This window comes from Dendrobates tinctorius, unplaced genomic scaffold, assembly GCF_039654945.1.
Source record: "Dendrobates tinctorius isolate UK_male_01 unplaced genomic scaffold, ASM3965494v1 ptg000011l, whole genome shotgun sequence".
NCBI lineage: Eukaryota > Metazoa > Chordata > Amphibia > Anura > Dendrobatidae > Dendrobates > Dendrobates tinctorius.
Genome location: NW_027361679.1, coordinates 1,885,536 through 1,906,842, shown reverse-complemented (window position 1 = coordinate 1,906,842; position 21,307 = coordinate 1,885,536). Strand labels below are relative to the sequence as shown.

The 21,307-nt window shown below is 43.3% G+C and overlaps 1 protein-coding gene across 2 annotated transcripts in view; it reads left to right on the top strand.

Annotated features, from left to right (window-relative positions):
* BANK1 (B cell scaffold protein with ankyrin repeats 1) overlaps nt 1-21,307 on the top strand; it is a 1,011,739-nt gene that overhangs the window by 213,591 nt on the left and 776,841 nt on the right. For both annotated transcript variants that reach the window (XM_073589285.1, XM_073589294.1), the window contains one exon: nt 18,185-18,327. In XM_073589285.1, coding sequence (XP_073445386.1) covers nt 18,185-18,327 — 143 coding nt within the window. The remainder of the gene's footprint in view (nt 1-18,184; nt 18,328-21,307) is intronic.

The following is a 21,307-nucleotide window of genomic DNA, read 5'->3' as shown; positions in this document are numbered from 1 at the left end:
GGGGAGGCTATGTGGGGCTCATGCTTTACATAAGGAGGCTGTGTGGGTCTCACGCTGGACATGGGGAGGCTATGTGGGGCTCATGCTTTACATAAGGAGGCTGTGTGGGGCTCACACTGCACATGGGGAGGCTATGTGGGGCTCATGCTGTACATGGGGAGGCTGTGTGGGGTTCATACTGTACATGGGGAGGCTGTGTGGGGCTCATGCTGTACATGGAAAGGCTGTATGGGGCTCATGCTGTACATGGAAAGACTGTGTGGGGCTGATGCTGTACATGGAAAGGCTGTGTGGGGCTCATACTGTACATGGGGAGGCTGTGTGGGGCTCATACTGTACATGGGGAGGCTGTGTGAGGCTCATGCTGTATATGGGGAGGCTGTGTGAGGCTCATGCTGTACATAGGGAGGCTGTGTGGGGCTCATGCTGTACATGGGGAGGCTGTGTGGGGCTCATGCTGTGCTTGGCGAGGCTGTGTGGGGCTCATGCTTTACATGGGGAGGCTGTGTGGGGCTCATGCTGTACATGGGGAGGCTGTGTGGGGCTCATGCTGTACATGGTGAGGCTGTGTGGGGCTCATGCTGTACATGGGAAGGCTGTGTCGAGCTCATGTTGTACATGGGGAGGCTATGTGAGGCTCATGCTGTTCATGGCGAGGCTGTATGAGGTTCATGCTGTACATGGTTAGGCTGTGTGAGGCTCATGCTGTAAATGGGGAGGCTGTGTGAGGTTCATGCTGTACATGGGGAGGCTGTGTGAGGCTCATGCTGTACATGAGGAGTCTGTGTGAGGCTCATGCTGTGCACAGGGAGTCTGTGTGGGACTCATGCTGTATATGGGGAAGCTGTGTGAGGCCCATGCTGTATGTGGGGAGGCTGTGTGAGGCTCATGCTGCATATGGGGATGCTGTGTGAGGCTCATGCTGTATATAAGGGGCTGTGGTTCGGCCCTCCACAACAGTCATAGTCTCTCATGTGGCCCCTCGGGAAAATTAATTGCCTACACCTGATACAGGGTGATTACACACAGTCCAGCCTCATCCCATCCCAACGTGGATTGGGTGACAATGAGGAAATGGAGGAGGAGGAAGAACAGGAGATACTTTCATGAGTTCTAGACAGTACTACAAGCACAACGGTCATACCATCTGTTCAGTGTGGATGGCCTGAGGACAGGGAGGAGGAGGAGTAGGAGAGCATGGTCTGTTGTCCTCTTGGTGAGAACACAGAAGTCTTGCCTGTTAGCAGTCTGGCACACATGGCTGAGTTTATGTTACGCTGCCTTTCCAGTAACCCTCAAGTTCTCAAAATTTTGGGTGTCAGTCATTACTGGTTCGTGACACTTCCAGACCCACCCTACGAGGAGAACTTCCTGTCTCTTATTCCAGAGGCAGACAGGTCTACGAAAATGGCACAGTACAAGAGATCCTTTGTTGCGGAATTATTCAAAAAATTCCCATCTGAAAACGCTGTCGGCAGAGGTCACAGATCATTGGGCAACCAAGGACTACAGGCGAGATAGACACAACTCTGATCTAGCAGAGGCAGGGGAACACTGTAAAAGATCTGGGACAGCTTTCTCAGACCCTCCCATCGCAGCGACTCTGAGGTGTGAGGCACTCTCAAATGGAGTGCAAAGTTTTGAAAGATGCTGAGGGAGTACCTTGCTGACTGTACCAATGTCCTCCATGATTCCTCTGTGCCTTATAATTATTGGGTATCCAAGCTGGACATGTGGCATGAATTGGCTCTCTACGTCTTGGAGATCCTGACCTGCCCGGCCGCTGGCGTTTTGTCAAAGAGGGTTTTTAGTGCCGCTGGTGGATTTATAACTGACAAGCGCATCTGCCTTTTAACTGAAAATGCTGACAGGCTGACTCTTATAAAAATAAACAAAGGCTGGATTGGGCCAGACATCTCTACACCACCGCATGATAACAGCGAAACATAACCTCAAATACAGTATCTTTTTTTGGGAGGTATATTCCCATGCACCTCTTCACACCCACACATGGATATACGTTTCCTGATTTTGGCTATTTACTGGTGTCCTCCTTCTCCTCTTCCTCATCATCCACCACCTCTAGATCACCAGGGTAAACGTGTTCCGTGATGCAACAGCCACATTATTGTTTTATGATGCCCGTACAAAAAAAGTTTACACAGTATGTTGAGGTGTACCCCCAGGGATAAATGTTTGTCAGCCCATACATTTGTGTATGGGCATTACAAGTATAGGAAAACCGCTTCTTTAAACTGGGAGAACATATGACTAATAATGGGTATATTGTTTTCATGTGGCCATTCAAGACGTCGGCTCAAAGGCTTATTGGAGTGGGTGTAACTTTGGGGAAGGGCAGGCCTTGCCTAAATAAATAATGGGAATGTTGGCTTCATGTGGACATCCAGGAAGTCAGTTCAAGCTTATTGGGGTGCGCGTAACTTTGCGGCAGGGCAGGCCTTGCATTCAATGCATAAGCAAACAGTAGGAGAGTACCAAATGAATAATGGGAATTTTGGTTTCATGTGAACATCCAGGACGTCAGTTCAAGGGGTTATTGGGGTGCATGTAACTTTGGGTAGTGCAGGCCTTGCATTCAATGCATAGGCAAACAGTATGGGAGTACCAAATGAAAAATGGGAACTTTGTTTTCATGTGGCCGTCCAATATCTCGGTTCAAAGGCTTATTGGGGTGCATGTAACTTTGGTGCAGGGCAGGCCTTGCATTCAATGCATAAGCAAACAGTATGGGAGTACCAGACGAATAATGGGAACTTCCATACAGGTTACAGACAACAGTATCCCAGCTGATTAGAGGGAAAGGAGCAAAGGGTAAGAGCACAGACATGCAGAGTAATGCCGGGGAAACAAGTCACAAACACACCGGCATCACACATGTGCATGGCTGCATGGCTAACACTGCTTCTAATTGGCAGTAAAATCATTACTGCCGGTCAGACAGCGGCGGTTGCCATGCTGTCAATTGACAGCGTGATCCCACAGCTGTGATCGGAGGTAAAAAGTTTACCTCCAGTCACTGGTGTCAGCTGATGGGACTACTACTCCCATCAGCCGACACCTGCTGCCACCAATAACAGTGAAAGTAGGTGGCAGAAGATAAGAGTATTCATCAGCCAGAGCCTGTGCTCTAAATAAATAATTTAAAAAAACATCGCATAGATTCTCCTGTATTTTTCTTAACCAGCCAGAAAAAGATGACAGTTGGAGACTGCATCCCTCAGCTGTCAGCTTTAGCAAGGCTGGTTATCAAGAATAGAGTGGTCCTTACACTGTTTAATTATTTAAATAAATGTCTTAATTGAAACTTCAGTTCAAAGCTGTAAATTCTGGTACAGAGCCTGAATCCTCATACACGGCCCAAGGCTGACTGCTTCTGTGCCATTATAAAATGTTCTACTGTGGGTCAATTGATCAGTCAACTACCTGTATTACTATCCATACATTTTTCTATCAATAGTAGTCTACAACCCCTGGCAAAAATTATGGAATCACCGGCCTTGGAGGATGTTCATTCAGTTGTTTAATTTTGTAGAAAAAAAGTAGATCACAGACATGGCACAAAACTAAAGTCATTTCAAATGCCAACTTTCTGGCTTTAAGAAACACTAGAAGAAATCAGGAACAAAAAATGTGGAAGTCAGTAATGTTTACTTTTTTAAATCAAGCATAGGGGAAAACTTATGGAATCACTCAATTCTGAGGGAAAAAAAAATATGGAATAACTCTGTAAATTTTCATTCCCAAAACTAACACCTGCATCAAATTACATCTGCCTGTTAGTCTGCATCTAAAAAGGAGTGATCACACCTTGGAGAGCTGTTGCACCAAGTTGTATGAAACTGATGTTTGTACCACCTGAGTGCGGCTGGGAAAACAAAAATTAGCTGTTGTATGAGGTATCAGGGCTACCATTAAAGAAGGCTTACAACGCTCCCTCATCCACCATTTCTTAATTAATACTTCAATTCAAAGCTCAAAATGCTGACCAAGACCCTGATACCTCATACATTGATCTTTGCTGACTGCTGCTGTGCCATTATCAAATTTCTTCTGTGGGTCAATATATGCCATTTTTCCTGGTGTCTGCCACTAATTTTTGGAAATGTTTGGACTCCAAGTTGGGTCTCCTTTTTGTGTGTTGCCTGAATTTGGCATACCTCTGAGAGCATCAGGCCTATAGCAGTCACTCATCCACATGTTACTGATCATTGTTTAAACTAGAAATGCTGGTCTAAGCCCTGTTCCATGCATCCATGGTGCTCAATTATACTATTTGTACTCTGGATCAATTGATGCCACTTTGCCTATTTTCTGCCCCTAATTGGAGCTGTTGAGAAAATTTTTTGTCACCCTTTAAGGTGTTGTGTTCACTTTTGGTTTTACCTCTCATTGAATTTAAAGCGGTTCGGGTAGGTTTGACGATTTGTTTAATGAACTGGTTTGGCGAACATCGGGAACCTTGAAAAGTTCGCTCATGTCTAATCTCGAGTCTCTTGATCATTTATATATTATCAGTGGCAAAGCTGGATTAGTCTGTACCACTATTCTGGCCGCCATTAGATTTGATGATTACTTAACCAAAATATTAGTTATGTGACCAGGCTGCTAGCTGACCTAAACCAGGCAGAGTCATGATAGTGACCAGGATCTAATTCAGTAGGCAGAATCATAGACAAGTAAAAAAGAAGAGGTAATACAAAGCATATTTCGTTATTATGAAAGTTGTTATTGGGTCTGGGTCTAGCAGGGCCCTGCGGATATACAATGTTCTTGTTTCTTTTGGAAAACAATATGCTAAACTAAATTGAAAATATACATTACATTACTGTGCTGCGTATGACGGCATCCGAGCTTAAATGGCTTAGCTCCCGATAAAATTTGCTGAGACATGCTGAATTCTGCAATGCAGCTGAGCACTTTTTATCTCTATGAAAACAATGTGTGAATAATTTAAAAAAACAACTTGTCAATTAATCTGTCTTTATGACCTACAGCTCATGATTTCTTTGCTCTGTGACATATTTATTGAACATTCAATGTGCTTATGCTGCAGTTTGAACAGAAATTACCACAGGGCATATTGCTATCTAAAAAAAAGTTTATTAGATCTTTCATGATAAATTCTCATGCAAGGAATCTACATGGCAGAAAATGAATTGTCTATAGTACATACATATGTAACTGCAGAGTGTCTCATTTAGGCACTGTACTCTTTCCTAAAAACAATGTCCATCCTCCAGATGAGATTTTCTCTCCCACATGACTTGTGGAATAGGAGAAAATAAGTACTTGTACCTCCTTGTGCAAAAAGTACTGGGGTATTTTATGGGTCTAGGCAAGCAACTAGGAATGTATTTTGAATCTGTTTCATAGGAATATCAAATACCTCCTTATGTATGAAGCTTAGGTTAGGGTCACAACAGTGCATATTATGTCATCTAAGAGAATCGGGACGATTGTGCTAATCATACTCTTGTCAAACTCTAAGGCTGGTTTCACACTTGCGTTTTTTGCGCTTGTTTTTTTTCTTATACTTTACATGGGTGCGCATACACATGCGTTTGTACGCGTTTGTATGCGCATGCGCTTTTTTGTAGTGTGCGCTCGGGCGCACAAAATGCATCTTGTTGCATTTTTTGTGCGTCCGACTTGTCCCAAAATTTTTTTCACCCAAACACCCATTAAACACCCATGGTAATGCGCATGTCAGCTCAAAAAAAGCATGCTTTTTTTAAAAAAAAATGCTCAAAACCGCAAAAAAATGCACACAAACGCATGATGCATTTTTTATGTGCGTTTGCACTGCGCACGGTGCGCAGCACAAAAAAAAGCAAGTGTGAAAGTAGCCTAATCAGAGTTTGATCAGAGTGTGATCCAATTCCTTGGGATAAGGAGAAGATAGAAAAATAATTCTCCATCTGCTCCAGTTTGTCAGTCTGTGAAAATTGGACTGCACTCACATGTCATACGTCTTCAGTTAAATAGTTTCCACGGCCTCATTGACTTGTATGGCCAAGTGAGATCTGAATATCGGATCAAACTCTGACATGTACACAGCCACATAGAAAAACTTTGACTTGATTGTGATCCAATGTTTTGTGGGATCACACTTGGACTAAAAATATGGTAATGTGCACAAACCCTTAACCCCTTAACGACCGCCGATACGCCTTTTAATGGAGGCAATTAAAGGTACTTAATCCTCAGGGCTGCTTTTTCATGGTGTGGAGAAATAAGGTTATAGTACCCCCCAGTGTCAGAAAATCTCCAGGGTCTCGGCTACCGGGAGTAGCTGAGACCCCGGAGAATATGATTCAGGTTGATTTTTACCGACCCCAGTGTTACAATCGCCATTATTCACCAAATAACGGTGACTGGTGGGGGTCCACCGTGCAGTAGGTGTTAACACTGCTGCTGAATAATGGCAGACGTGCTATATGGCGGTATAACGCGCATGGGTTAAACGCCACCCGATGTGTGCTGAGCGGAATCTGTTAGCTCACAGAGGTGCTGTAACATAAACATAAACGCCGAGCCTGTTAGACTCAAAGGTCTCAGCAAAATTGCATGTGTGGTATCCGGTCACAGGACACGGGCCCAAGGCTGAGGTCGGTGTCCATCTAGACCTACCGTGCTTGCGGCGTCGCTACCGCAGACCTATCAGATCTGGAGAAGGACCTGAGCACGTGACTCCCGACCTCCAAAGGGAGATTGCCTCATGAGCATGCTCAGAGGAGCGGCAGAGGGACATAGCCTCAGGAATGGCTTGCTGCAGAGCAGCATGTGAGGCTCTGGATTCCTGTTGTGTCACTGCAGGAATCCGATGCCTAACAATTTCTCCCTCCTCTGATATGATCTAGCACATCAGAGGAGAGATAAATGGGGTCCCCCGAGCCCCTCCTGTACCTACAATGTCCCTGGTTCCTCCGTCATCTCCTGGCCATCGGCATCTTCTTCCAAGAAGAAAATGGCGTGTGCATGTATAGTGCGCCCTCCGAGATCTGCTGGCTGGCACCCGGCAGTAATAGGAAATTTTTCCTGTTGGTTCATTGTGATCACTGTGATAGTGATCAAAATAAAAAAAAATAGTAAATCAAATCCCCCTTTATCATCCCCTTAGTTAGGTAAAAATAAATTTAAAAAATGTATTTATTTCCAATTTTCCATTAGGGTTAGAGTTAGGGTTTGGCTTAGAGCTAGGGTTAGGCTTAGGCTTAGAGCTAGGGTTAGGGTTGGGCTAGGGTTAGGGTTGGGGTTAGGGTTGGGCTACGGTTAGGGTTGGGCTAGGTTTAGGGTTGGAGCTAGGGTTGGGTCTAGGGTTAGGGTTGGGGTTGTGTTAGGGTTATGGTTGTGTTGGGGTTAGGGTGGTGTTGGGGATAGGGTTGTGATTGTGGTTATGGTTGTGGTTATGGTTGAGATTATGGTTAAGGTTGGGATTAGGGTTAGGGGTGCGTTAGGGTTAGTGTTGTCGTTGGGGTTACAGTTAGGGTTAGAATTAGGGTTAGGGGTGTGTTGGGGTTAGGGTTGGAGTTAGAATTGCGTGGGGTCCACTGTTTAGGTTCATCAAGGGGTCTCCAAACGCAACATGCCTTTCACCATTGATTCCAGACAATTTTGGATTCAAAAGTCATATGGTGCTCTCTCCCTTCTGAACCCTGCCATGCGCCCAAACAGTGGCTTTCCCCCACATACAAGGAATTGTTGTATTCAGGAGAAATTGCACAACAAATTTTGTGGTCCATTTTCTCCTGATACTCTTGTAAAAATAAAAAAATTGGTTCCAAAATAAAGTTTTTGTGAAAAAAGTAAAATGTTCATTTTTTCCTTCCACATTGCTTTAGTTCTCGTGATGCACCTGAAGGGTTAGTAAACTTCTTGAATGTGTTTTTGAGCACCTTGAGGAGTGTAGATTTTAGAATGGTGTCGCTTTTTTGTATTTTCTATTATATTGACCCCTCAAACTCACTTCAAATGTGAGGTGGTCTCTAAAAAAATGGTTTTGTAAATTTTGTTGGAAAAATTAGAAATCACTGGTCAAATTTTAACCCTTATAACGTCCTAACAAAAAAAAATTTTGTTTCCAAAATTGTGCTGGTATAAAGTACACCACTCTCTGATATAAGGGTACAAAAATTAAAAGTTTGAAAACTGCAAAATTTTCAACATTTTTGCCAAATTTCCGTTTTTTTCATAAATAAACGCAAGTTATATGAGTCCAAGTAGAGATAAGGTAACACTCAACAAGCTGTTGAAAATGTAGCTTGATTTATTGGCACATGTTACACATGTCAGATCGAGGGAGTGATATCAGCAGTGCAGAGGCAAGTTATATTGAAGAAATTTTACCACCAACATGAAGTACAATATGTCACAAAAAAAATCTCAGAATCAGCGGGATCCATTGAAGCGTTCCAGAGTTATAACCTCATAAATTGACAGTGGTCAGAATTGTAAAAATTGGCTTGGTCATTAAGTACCAAATTGGCTCTGTCACTAAGAGGTTAAGCTAACTTATTGTGCAGCACGTTGCCCAATACTTGATACAGATTTTCATTAGATGTAGACAATGAAAATGAACAAAACAATTTTCAAGAAATTGTTTCCTTCAGAGGTTCAATTGGTTAGCATCGATTTGTTCACTCTTAGAAAAAATTGTATAATTTATTGTCTTTAGAAAATCTTCTATGGATAAGGAAAATTACCTGTAGTTAAAGTGATTATTATTTTTCCTTCAATTCATTGAAAAAAATATTTGTCACCTTCCAGATTTTACACTGGATGCATAAAGCGATATGAGAAAACACATCACAGAATCTAAATTATTAATACATTAATATGAGAAACAAACTTAGTAAGCGAACATAATGTACATCAAACATCACACATATGAAACAGGTATTTGTCTTCTTAATGAAGTTCTAAAGATAACTATATTTTTAAAACAAATATAATTGTAAGATAACCTGTGATATGAAATATGATGTAAAAACTGTTCACAACCTTTTTAAGATTTACATTAAATCACAGTGAAAGCTAGTAACTTCAGATAGAGAAGATTTTCATGTAATTGTCAAGCTAAATTTCTATATATTTACACCTAATTTGTGAAAATACCCTTGAAAATTTTTGCATATTTTTGATGGTTTTATTTTGAGTTTAGAAGGGACTCTAGGGCTGGACAGATAGAGCATGCGTCTGCATTTTATATACAGAGGCAGCATTAAATATACATAGATTTTTATTGCGTAGATTAAAATTAAGAGATGAAAATTTTAAGCTCACAACAAGAAATACAAAAGATAAATAAAATTAAATAAAGGCAAGAATTAAGCTAAGACCCTTTAAGCATGCTCCTTTCAGGTAACTTTTCAGAATAGGCTCTCATGTTTGCATATGAGGAATTACACTATTTATTGACTTATGTACTGCATTTTTTCACAACTTGAATCTTCTGCAGCATCTCTCTGTAACATACTTAGTCTCTGTAACACAGTGGAGACTAAGATTAGCTGCTCTGATATCTTTTATACATAGCACAGACAAGAGGGATTACTGCTCTTCATTCTTTGCAGCACTCACGTAGAAGCAGAAGCAGTGAGGAATACACTATACTTTTTTTTACAGGGGACGAGGGCTTCAGTGGAATGGACGTAAGGTGAGAATAACTTTGTTTTTTAATCTTTAGATAAAAAAGTAAAATGATGTGTATTTTTATTTCAAATAAAGGACTTTATTCTGGCTGTATGTTTATCTACAAACTTACAGACACCTCTCCATTACTAACTTGTGGGCTTGATGACAGCTGCCATAAAATAGCTGACATCAATCCCACAAATGTTAACCCCACTTGCCACCACCACAGGGCAAGTGGCAAGAGCCTGGCAAAATGTCAGAATTGGTGCATCTAATAGGTGTGCCTTTCTGGGGTGGCTGTGAGCTGCTTTTTTAGGCTGGAGGGAACAATATCCATGTCTCTTTACCAGTCTGAGAATACCAGTGCCCCAGCTGTCTGCTTTTGCTTGGCTGGTTGTCAAAAATGGGGGTGACCCCTTTATAACCAATCAGAGACGCCACTGTTCCTCACGCTATCATGCAGATGACAACTTGGGAAATATCCGATGTTCAGGGTGCAAAACCCAAACAGTAACACAGACTGCCTGGACAATGTTCGGGGTTCGTGCCTGAACAGTAGGTGTTCGGCATGGACCTTGAATGTGTCACAATGCCGTTAGACTCGGTAGCTTGTGCATCTGCCTCGGCCACTGGGAGGCGCCGGACTGATACGTCGCCATTGGGCTCGGTGGCTGGTGTTCCTGCCTCGGCCACTGGGAGGCGCCAGACTCCTTCGACTGGTGGTGCCGGTGATAGGAGAGCTATGTCCTCATATGGTCCTGCTCCTTTGACACATGCCTCCGCCATTGGGAACTACCGTGTTTCTCCTGTGGGTGATGGTGGTGACAGAGAGGGGGTCCCTGTGCAGGCGTCTGGTGGGCACAGGCTTTGCTCTTCTGTCAGAGGTGAAGGGGTTGGTGCCAGTTGTACATCGCCATCTCGCCTGGTTCTGGGGGAGGTCCAGATTAGGTCATCAGGCTGTGAGCCTATGAGAGGTAGTCGTGTCCTTTAAATACCTTGGAGCCTGTCCTACAGGCTGCCAGATATATTCTTGGTTTCCCCAGTGATCTAGTGTTCAGTTACTATTTTGACTCTGACCTCAGCCTGGATTTCTGACCCTTCTACAGCCTGCCGATTTGGTACCTCTGCTGCTCGCCTGGTTTTTGACTCCGACCTCAGCCTGGATTTCTGACCCTTCTACAGCCAGCCGATTTGGTACCTCTGCTGCTCGCCTGGTTTTTGACTCTGACCTCAGCCTGGATTTCTGACCCTTCTACAGCCTGCCAATTTTGTACCTCTGCTGCTCTCCCGGTTTTTGACTCTGACCTTAGCCTGAATTTCTGACCCTTCTACAGCCTGCCGATTTTGTACCTCTGTTGCTCTGCCGGTTTTGACTTTGCCTCCTGACTACACTTTTGGTCCCATTTATTACTCCCTTCCTGGTGACCATGCACCTCTTGGGCTTCGCTGTAATTCCAGATCCCTGTATGGGGGTAAAGGATCTCAGGGTTTCTCAGGGTGCTGTCTTACCTGCAGCTCAGACTCGCAACAGACGGACGTCACATTATATCTGGCCCTAAATCATTTTTATATATCTAGGATATATATAAAACCATTACCTTACCTTTTCCCTGAATTTTTTTTCTCCTGCCTCTCTTTCTCTGAGTTGATTCTGTGGCTAAAGCACCTGTGTCCTGCTTCATTGCTCAGTCCTGTGGAGGATCACTCCCATCATCTTGTACTAACATGCTGCACAAGCCACAGTCTGGAGACCTCTGGGAAAATGCTGGACGTCAGAAGTCTTCACTTCCGGGATGTCAGCACATGGGTAGCTCTGGTCATGCCTGCCCAGGTGCCCAGGTATTGGCCGTTGATGCGGCCAAAGTCTTTTTACCTACTTCTTTGTTCTACCTTAAGAAATCTGTGTGTTTGGAGACTTATGTAGATAGTGGTTCAGAAGGGAATTTCATAGATTTTTGGGTAGCAAGGAATCTTGGTGTACCACTGCAAAGGCTTAATGCCCCCATTCAAAACCACTGCGATTAATGTCGTCCAAGGTGGAGTGGAGTTTGTTACTAAGGAAGTATCAATGTCAGTGGGATCATTACATGCTGAACATGTGTCATTTTTTGTTATCGATAATTTATCATCCGCAGTTATTCTGGGTATGCCATGGTTACGCAAACATAATACAGTCATAGATTGGCACTTGGGTGATATCGTGCGCTGGAGCCCACAGTGTCAGGACAACTGTATATCGCTATCAGTGAACCAAGTTAGTCACACCTCCCTTTGTATCTTATGCATTCAGAGAGTATGAGGATGTCTTTTCTATACTGGAATCAGAGAAACTACAGTACCCCCTCACAGAGAGTACGATTGCCACATAGACTTGATACCAGATTCTCGTCTCCCAAAGAGGAGAATATTTAATCTCTCTGGTCCCGAGCATCAAGCCATGAAAGACTACATAGCAGACAGTTTACGAAAAGGGTTTATTAGACCATCCACCTCGCCAGTTGGGGCCGGGTTCTTTTTTGTGGAAAAGAAAGATGGTGGTCTCAGACCTTGCATTGATTACTGTGAGTTAAACGCAATCACTCTGAAAAACCAATATCTGCTTCCACTCATACCTGATCTTTATAATCAGCTGTTGGGAGCCCGTTGGTTTACTAAGCTTGACCTCCAAGGAGCATATAATCTTGTCCGTATAAGAAAAGGAGATGAGTGGAAGACCGTGTTTAACACACCCCTGGCCATTTTGAGTACCTCGTAATGCTGTTCGGGCTCAGTAATGCACCTGCAGTGTTTCAGCATTTTGTGAACGATATTTTCAGGGACATCTGTGATGTATATGTAGTTGTTTATTTGGATGACATCCTGATTTATTCTTCTGATCTTATGACACACATCCAACATGTCTGTCCTGTCCTTCAGAAATTTAGAGAGCATTATTTATTTGCCAAACTAGAGAAATGTGTTTTCATGACTGAGGAGATACAGTTTCTGGGATATATTTTGACAGCTAAAGAGTTTTGCATGAATCCTTCTAAAATCCAACCCATTAAGGAATGGGTACAACACAAGTCTCTAAAGGCAGAGCAGCGATTTCTGGGTTTCACTAACTACTATCGGAAATTCATTAAAGGTTTTCCTGAGATAGCCAAACCACTCACTGATTTGACTCGGAAAGGGGCAGATGTGGTTAACTGGAAGCCTGAAGCACTTCATGCGTTTTCTGTATTAAAGGAATGATTCTCCTCTAACCCGATATTGGTTCAGCCTGATCTGGACCTCCCCTTTATTGTAGAGGTAGATGCCTCTGAAGTTGGAGTAGGAGCAGTGCTATCGCAATGCACTGCATCCCTCACTCAACTTCGTCCATGTGCCTTCTTTTCCCGGAAGTTCTCTTCCACTGAGAGGAATTATGATATAGGTAACTGGGAATTATTGGCAATCAAATGGGCCTTTGAGGAATGGCACCACTTCCTCGAAGGTGCCAAATTTATTATAAGATCACTGTAATTACAGTACTGACCACAAGAACCTGACCTACTTGGAGTCAGCAAAGAGACTGAATCCTAGATAGGCAAGGTGGGCCTTGTTCTTCTCTAGATTTGATTTTGTTATCACTTTCCGACCAGGTACTAAAAATGTAAGGGCTGATAACCTTTCTCGAGGTTTTTGCCCCTCACAAGTCGAGGACTCTGAACCGACTCCAAAATTAACCAAGGGGATTATTTCGGCTGTGTCTTTGGATCTTCTGGAAGAAATCTGTAGGTCCTCAAAACAAGCCCCTGACACTACTCCTCCCCAAAAACTATTTGTCCCGGTCACATTTCACCTTCAAGTTCTGAAGGAATCACATGATTCCGTCCTTGCACGGCATCCAGGTATCAATAACACCATCAGACTTGTAACCAGGAATTTTTGGTGGCCAACTGTAGTAAAGGACTGTAAGCACTATGTACTGGCTTGTGAAACCTGTGCTCATGCTAAATCTCCCCATTATCGCCCTGCCGGGTGACTCCAGTCCTTGCCTACCTCTGAGGGTCCTTGGACTCACATCTCCATGGACTTTATTACTGACTTACCGCTCTCAGAAGGGAAGACATGTATCTGGGTGGTGGTGGATAGATTCAGCAAGCAGTGTCACTTTGTTCCTCTGTCTGGCTTACCTAATTCCGAGACCCTGAGCAAACTATTCATTACTCATATGGTATGGTTGCATGGTGCTCCTGTGAATATTGTGTCCGACAGGGGCACCCAGTTTGTTTCGAAATTTTGGAGGGCATTCTGTAAACAGATCGGAATTGAATTGTCCTTCTCCTCTGCCTATCACCCTGAAACCAATGGTCAAACCGAGTGCACCAACCAAGCTCTTGAGCAGTATCTACATTGTAATGTCTCTGAGCATCAGTCCGATTGGGTGGAACTCCTGCCACTAGCAGAGTTTGCCATGAATATTCAGTACCAGGAGTCCATCAAGACTACCCCTTTTTATTGTAATCATGGGTTGCACCAGCGCTTTGGTTCGTTTTCTTCTAAGGCCTCTTTCACACTTCAGTTTTTTGCGTCAGTTCAAATCCGCCAAAAAGTCAGACAAGCGGATCCGATCTCAACTGATGTGAACGGATGGCACAGGATCTGTTTTCAGACGGATCCTGAAAATGAGGAAATTTAAAGGAACCGCTGGCCGGGGAGAGAGAGAGAGAGAGAGAGAGAGAGAGAGAGAGAGAGAGACCAGTTAAAAACTATCTGGTTGGAAGTCAACATAAACTTAAAAGGGGCTCAGATTAGACAAGCTTCTTCTGCTAATAGACGGCGCTCCAAGGGCCCGCACCTGGGAGTTGGGGACAAAATTTGGCTTTCTACAAGGAATATTAAGCTCAATGTGCCATCTGCCAAACTAGGTCCCAGGCTTATTGGTCCATATGAAATTCTAGAGGTAATTAACCCAGTAGCCTTTCGTCTGAAACTCCCTCAATCATTTAAACTGCCCAATGTATTCCATAAGTCACTTTTCAAATTGTACCGCTCTCCAATTTGCCCTGTCCAGTCCCCTCCTCCTCCGGTTTTGGTCGGGGGTCCTTTGGAATACGAAGTCCAAAGAATTCTTGATTCCCGTTTAGTGGGAGGATCCACGCAGTATCTAGTGCATTGGAAGGGCTACGGTCCGGAGGAAAGGTCCTGGGTGCCTGCAAGTAATGTCCATGCCAAGGGTTTGATCAGGAAGTTTCATCTCCTTCATCCCAACAAACCGGGTTTTGAGGGTCCAGAGGCCCTTCTTAGAAGGGGGGTACTGTCACATCGCCGTTAGACCCGGTGGCTGGTGCTCCTGCCTCGGCCACTGAGAGGCGCCGGACTGTTACTTCGCCATTGGACTCGGTGGCTTGTGTTCCTGCCTCGGCCGCTGGGAGGCACCGGACTCCTTCGACTGGTGGTGCCGGTGATAGGAGAGCTATGTCCTCATATGGTCCCGCTCCTTTGACACATGCCTCCATCGTTGGGCATCACCGTGATTCTCCTGTGGGTAATGGTGGTGACAGAGAGGGCATCCCTGCGCAGGTGTCTGGAGGGTGCAGGCTTCGCTCTTCTGTCAGAGGTGAAAGGGTTGGTGCCAGTCGTATATCGCCATCTCCCCTGGTTCTGGGGGAGGTCCAGATTAGATCATCAGGCTGTGAGCCTATGAGAGGTAGCCGTGTCCTTCAAATACTTTGGAGCCTGTCCTGCAGGCCGCCAGATATAGTCTTGGTTTCCCCAGTGATCTAGTGTTTAGTTACTATTTTGACTCTGACCTCAGCCTAGATTTCTGACCTTTCTACAGCCTGCCGATTTTGTACCTCTGCTGCTCGCCTGGTTTTTGACTTTGACCTCAGCCTGGATTTCTGACCCTTCTACAGCCTGCCGATTTTGTACCTCTGCTGCTCGCCTGGTTTTGTCTTTGCCTCCTGACTACGCTTTTGGTCCCATTTATTACTCCCTTCCTGGCGACCATCCTGCTCCGGTCCGCTGCTCGCATAGGCAGCTACCTCTTGGGCTCCGCTGTAATTCCAGATCCCTGTATTGGGAGTAAAGGGTCTCAGGGTTTCTCGGTGTGCTGTCTTACCTGCAGCTCAGACTCGCAACAGACGCATGTCACAGAATTTTACTGTTTGGATTCTCCCATCCCTAGTGTCTGGTGCAAAACTCCCAACACAGACTTCTTTCAGAAGTCCATTTTCGTGTTCGGAGTTCTGGGAAAGCCCTAGAAATAGAGACAGAAAGAGCGAGAGAAAGACCATCTTACAGCACTAAAGCTCAGATCTCCATTGACTTCTGTGTGCATCTGGTTTGATTTCAAGTTGGGTAGAGTTCTACTACCTGAACCAAACTTTGGACTAAAGTTCGACTGAACCCGTCGAAGCCAAATATCCACTGAGATGAGTGTTTATTCCATACTCACCTGATGACGGGGATAGATTGTCCCAGAAACGCGTTGTGCCCAATAAATCTTCATGTTCACTGATCCAGCTGATCTCCTATATCTGAACGTGGCACCCTGGGAAATCCACCCACTACTCACATCATCTCTCATACAGTTTTTGAAGGAAACTGAATGGAAATGTCTTCCACAATCTTGTTTGTAGCAGAGTTTTGATGCTCCTCACGTAGTTTTAAGCCTCCTCCTAAACAACTTTGTTCTGCATTCAGTTAATTAATGTTTTTCAATTTGCATATGAAAATGAAGATCACTATCACCTGTTTGGTATAATTGATTATTCCTACACCTTACTATATTACTAAAATATCTCTGATTTTGTGCAAGTGTTCTTAGAAGAATTGATGATAATTCTAATATCTATTTCTAAAACTGTTTAAAGGGAATCTGTCACCGGAAATCCGCAGACTATGTAAATGCCCTGTGTCTGGTCCGATGGGCGGTGTTTCTTTTTCTTTTCTCCACCCCATCCGTGGCCACCGTCCACGATATTTTCCGTAATTAGAGTAGTTCTCCATATTTTGCGCGTGCGCAAAGCAATCTTGCCATGCGCCCACGCGGTATGCTTTGCCCAACTGCGGGCAAAGCCGAAAAAAATCATTACTGCGCATGCGCTGGTGGACTATGCCCCGGAACACAGCAAAATACTTTTGGGACATAATATACCGGTGCATGCGCAGTAATAATTTTCGGCTTTGCCCGCAGTTGGGCAAAACATACTGCGCGTGCGCGAGGCAAGATTGCTTTGCGCACGCGCGAAATATGGAGGAGAACTACTCTAATTCTGGAAAATACCACAGAGGGTGGCCATGGATGGGGTGGAGAAAAGAAGAAGAAACACCACCCATCGGACCGGACACAGGGCATTTACGTACCCTGCAGATTTCTGGTGACAGATTTCCTTTAAGTTGTGGTTAGTATTAATTTCTTGGGGTAGAGCATTACAGAGGATTGGTGCAACTCGGAAAAGTCTTGGAGCTGGGAGTAGGAGGTACGGATTAGTGCAAATGTTATTCGAAGGTTGCTTGTGGAGCGTAATGCTGATAAAAAGAAATGAAGGAGGAGATGTAGGGGGGTGCCACACTGTGAAGAGCTTTGTAGGTGAGAATAAGCAGTTCAAATTCGATCATACAATGTATGGGCAGCAAATGCAATGACTGGCACAGAGCAGGGGCATCCGGGTAATGGTTAGTGAGACAGAGGACCCTGGCTGCTGCATTAAGGATGGATTGGAGTTTCAGATAGAGAGCAGACATGATATTGGAATCTGCAGACAGACAGTCTCTGGTGTTTTGTAGTACAGTGGGGCTAAGGTCAGGAGATGATGTGTACAGCTGTGTGTCATCAACATAAAGATGGTACTGAAAGCCAAATTTGCTGATGGTTTGTCCAATTGGGGCCGTGTAGAGAGAGAAGAGAACCCAGGACTGAACCCTAAGGGACCCCAATAGTGGGAGGGAGATGACGAGACAAAGTGGAGCCAGCAAACAATACACTGAAAGAGCAGTAAAAAAAGATAGGAAGAGAACCAGGAGAGCACAGTATCCTTTATGTCTATTGATTGGAGCATGGAGAGAAGGAGATAATTGTCAACATTGTTGAAATCTGCAGAGGTCGAGAAGAATGAGCAGAAAGTGGTCACCATTACGTTTTCCTGTCAAAATTTCATTGGTCGCTTTGATGAGTGCAGTTTCTGTAGAATGTAGATGGCAGAAGCCAGACTGTGATTGATGTTGAAGAAAGCGAGGCGGGAATAGACCAGGTGTTTCAAGAGTTTAGAGATGAAGGGGAGATTGGAGCCTGGTCTGTAGTTATTTGTGCAGGATGGGTTGAGAGAGGGATTTTTTTTATGATCAAGTAAAGAGAGAGTGTTTGAAAGAAGAGGGGAATATACCAGGAGGGAAATTTTAATTAGGTGAGTAGTAACGACTGGAGAGAGAGACTGCAGTAGGAGTGAGGGAATGAGGTCAGTAATGCATGTACTAAGATGATACCAATACTTTATTTCAACCATAAATGCATAAGACATATATGTTATTCACATACATATTTATGTTTTTTTATTATTAGATTTTCCTCCTGGTGAAGTCACAGTGAATGTTTGCTGCAGAGAATTCATTAACGTTTCAACCCAGATTGAATACTTCTCAACAGCTGAGGATCTTAAACATCTACTCCTGAAAAATATTGATCCAGTAGCATTCATATGTCAGGTAAAAATACAACAATGCACAACATAAATATAAAGTGGAATGCAAATATTTGCAAGCTGAATATGGAATCATTTCTAAAAGGCCTAAAGTTAAAGGTGACACATTTATTTTGTATCTTAGGCAAATATATATATATATATATATATATATATATACACAAATATATACATACACATATATATCTAATATATAAAGCTCAATGTGGGTGTACCGTATGTATGTATGTCCGGGATTGGCATCCGCACCGTCGCAGCTACAGCCACAAAATTTTGCACAGTCACACGTCAGGACCCCGAGAGCGTCATAGGCTATGTTGTGAGGCAAAATTTAACCCCGCGCGTTCCAATTCACCAAACAATTTTGCCCCTATCTACATAATAGGGAAAAAGTGAAAGGAAAAGTGTTGGAGGCAGATTGCCAGCTGCCAGATGTGAACAAGGGGGACTTAAAGAATGAGAGCGATGGCGCCAAAGAGTATATACCGTAGAGTTGCTAAGGTGGGGCCCTGACATGGGATACTCACCACACACGGGGATATGAACACACACACAAAATGAGCCACACACTACCACGTGCTTCAACAAATATACCACCCTCAGCACACATTTCACCACACATACACCAACCGTGCCACATAAAAGTCGAAACACAAAAGTCGCCACTCAAAACTCGCCACGCTGTCCCAAAGCTGTTTAAAAGATGAAAAATGAGCTGTGATTGGTTGCTATCAGCAACAGTTTTCTTTGCAGACAGTTGTGGTAACTGAGGCCTATTATTCTTATCATTTCTATGGTGTTATCGTCCATCTGTAAAACTGGAAATAACACAATTTCTTACCGTGCCAACACAGACCACCCTCTGACATAGACTGCAGGGGGAGCCCAGTATTTCGCAAGATAGCATTAGATACACAGCTCAGCAGTCAGTATCACACAGGACAGGATTAATAATCTTTATAATAATCTTTATTTTTATATAGCACTAACATATTCCGCAGCGCTTTACAGTTTGCACACATTATCATCACTGTCCCCGATGGGGCTCACAATCTAAATTCCCTATCAGTATGTCTTTAGGATTAGACACTTGGCTCAGCAGGGAGTAACACACAGGATAGGATTAGATACACAGCTCAGCAGTCAGTATCACACAGGATAGGATTAGATACACAGCTCAGCAGTCAGTATCACACAGGATAGGAATAAACACACGGCTCATCAGACAGTATCACACAGGATAGGATTAGATACGCAGCTCAGCACACAGTATCACACAGAATAGTATTAGATGCACGGCTCAGCAGACAGTATCACACAGAATAGGATTAGATACATGGCTCAGCAGTCAGTATCACACAGGACAGGATTAGATGCACAGTTTTTATGTGCAATATAATCATTATAATTTGCTATAACTAACCACAGTTGGTTACTATGCCCAGGCAATGCCGGGCTCTTCAGCTAGTAGTATATAAATCTTATATAAATGTATTTCCATTTTCCTTTTTGTAATTTTTCAAATGTAAAAATATATATATATATATATATATATATATATATTTTATATATGTATTTTAAAAATTACAAAAAGGAAAATAGTCTGATGAAAAAGTTTGGGCACCCTGCATGGATAGTACTTAGTAGTACCCCCTTTTGAAAGTATCACAGCTTGCAAATGCAAAAAGATCAGCCAGAATTGGGTAGACAAGCAGGGTCTGTAAGAAGAGACAAAACAGGAACACACCTTAACTGGAAGCTAGTAACTGCTGACTAGAACCAAAGCCCAGACAAGGAGTGGAGTGAGGAGTTGCCTAATACATCCCATGCTGGAAACAGATAGGCCAGGACAGCTAATCTCTGCTGGACACTGCAGGGTTTAATTTCCCTACAGAGACTGTCTGTGCCTTTCTGTAGCCAGGTGGAGACAGAAGGAAGATTCAGCAATGCTGAGGAGTGCTGCAAGAGGTAAACGCAGCGAGATGGCCTGACATGAGAAGAAGCAGAGCAGTGATCGCAATGAGTAAGACAGCATTTAGAAGGCATAAGAGTTACCAGAATGATAAAAAAGCTTATTGATATCTGTTTCACAAACAGTTGACTTAAAATGTCCTCTCATGATATGTATAGTCTGTGTTTTGCTACTCTTGACTATTTCTTTGTCTAATGTGTTGGCACTATATATATATATATATATATATATATATATATATATATATATATATATGACTAGTCCAAGAGGTAAGTAATGAAAATAGTCTCAAATGTATCAGCTAGAGTTTTATTGTTCTTGAGTATTTCCTTGTCTAATATACTGGTGACAATACATCTCAGATGACTCATCCAGGAGGCCAGTCTCTGGAAGGTTCTACCTGCTTCCCACCACTAGATTGACAAGACTGGTAAGAGACCAGTCAGTCTAGGGGAGTGAAGTAGGAAGAAGATGCTGGAAACTGGCATTATACTAGTTATCCGAGACACATAGTTACTGGCTTACTTTTCAAAGCATGTTTTATCTGGAAAGCTCAGCGTAAAACATACACAGCTGCAATAATGCAACCTGTGTCTGATTCATGCTTCATATGGTTCAGGCAGCATAAATCAGCTGATTTTTTCCATATGAGAGGTAAATACTGAAAATAGTCTGTGATCTCAAATATAATAACTGGAATTTCTGAGAACTAGTAATATACAACTAGCAACATGTATTGCATTAGATGTCACCAGCAACATAAGATGGCTGATTGATAGTCAACAGGATTTAAAGAGTAACTGTTGCTAGATTGTGGCTGTACCTTTTATGTAACAAAACAGTTGACAATTACAGACTGATTATTTTATGAAATTACCTTTACTAGCAAAAATGCCATCAAGTCTCCTTAATGGATAGCTAAAGGATTAGATATTGTAGTAAACGTTGGTTCCAAACCTATAAGTTGTGGAATCTTGGCATTCAGATTAGGATACCACTACCATCTGTGGCC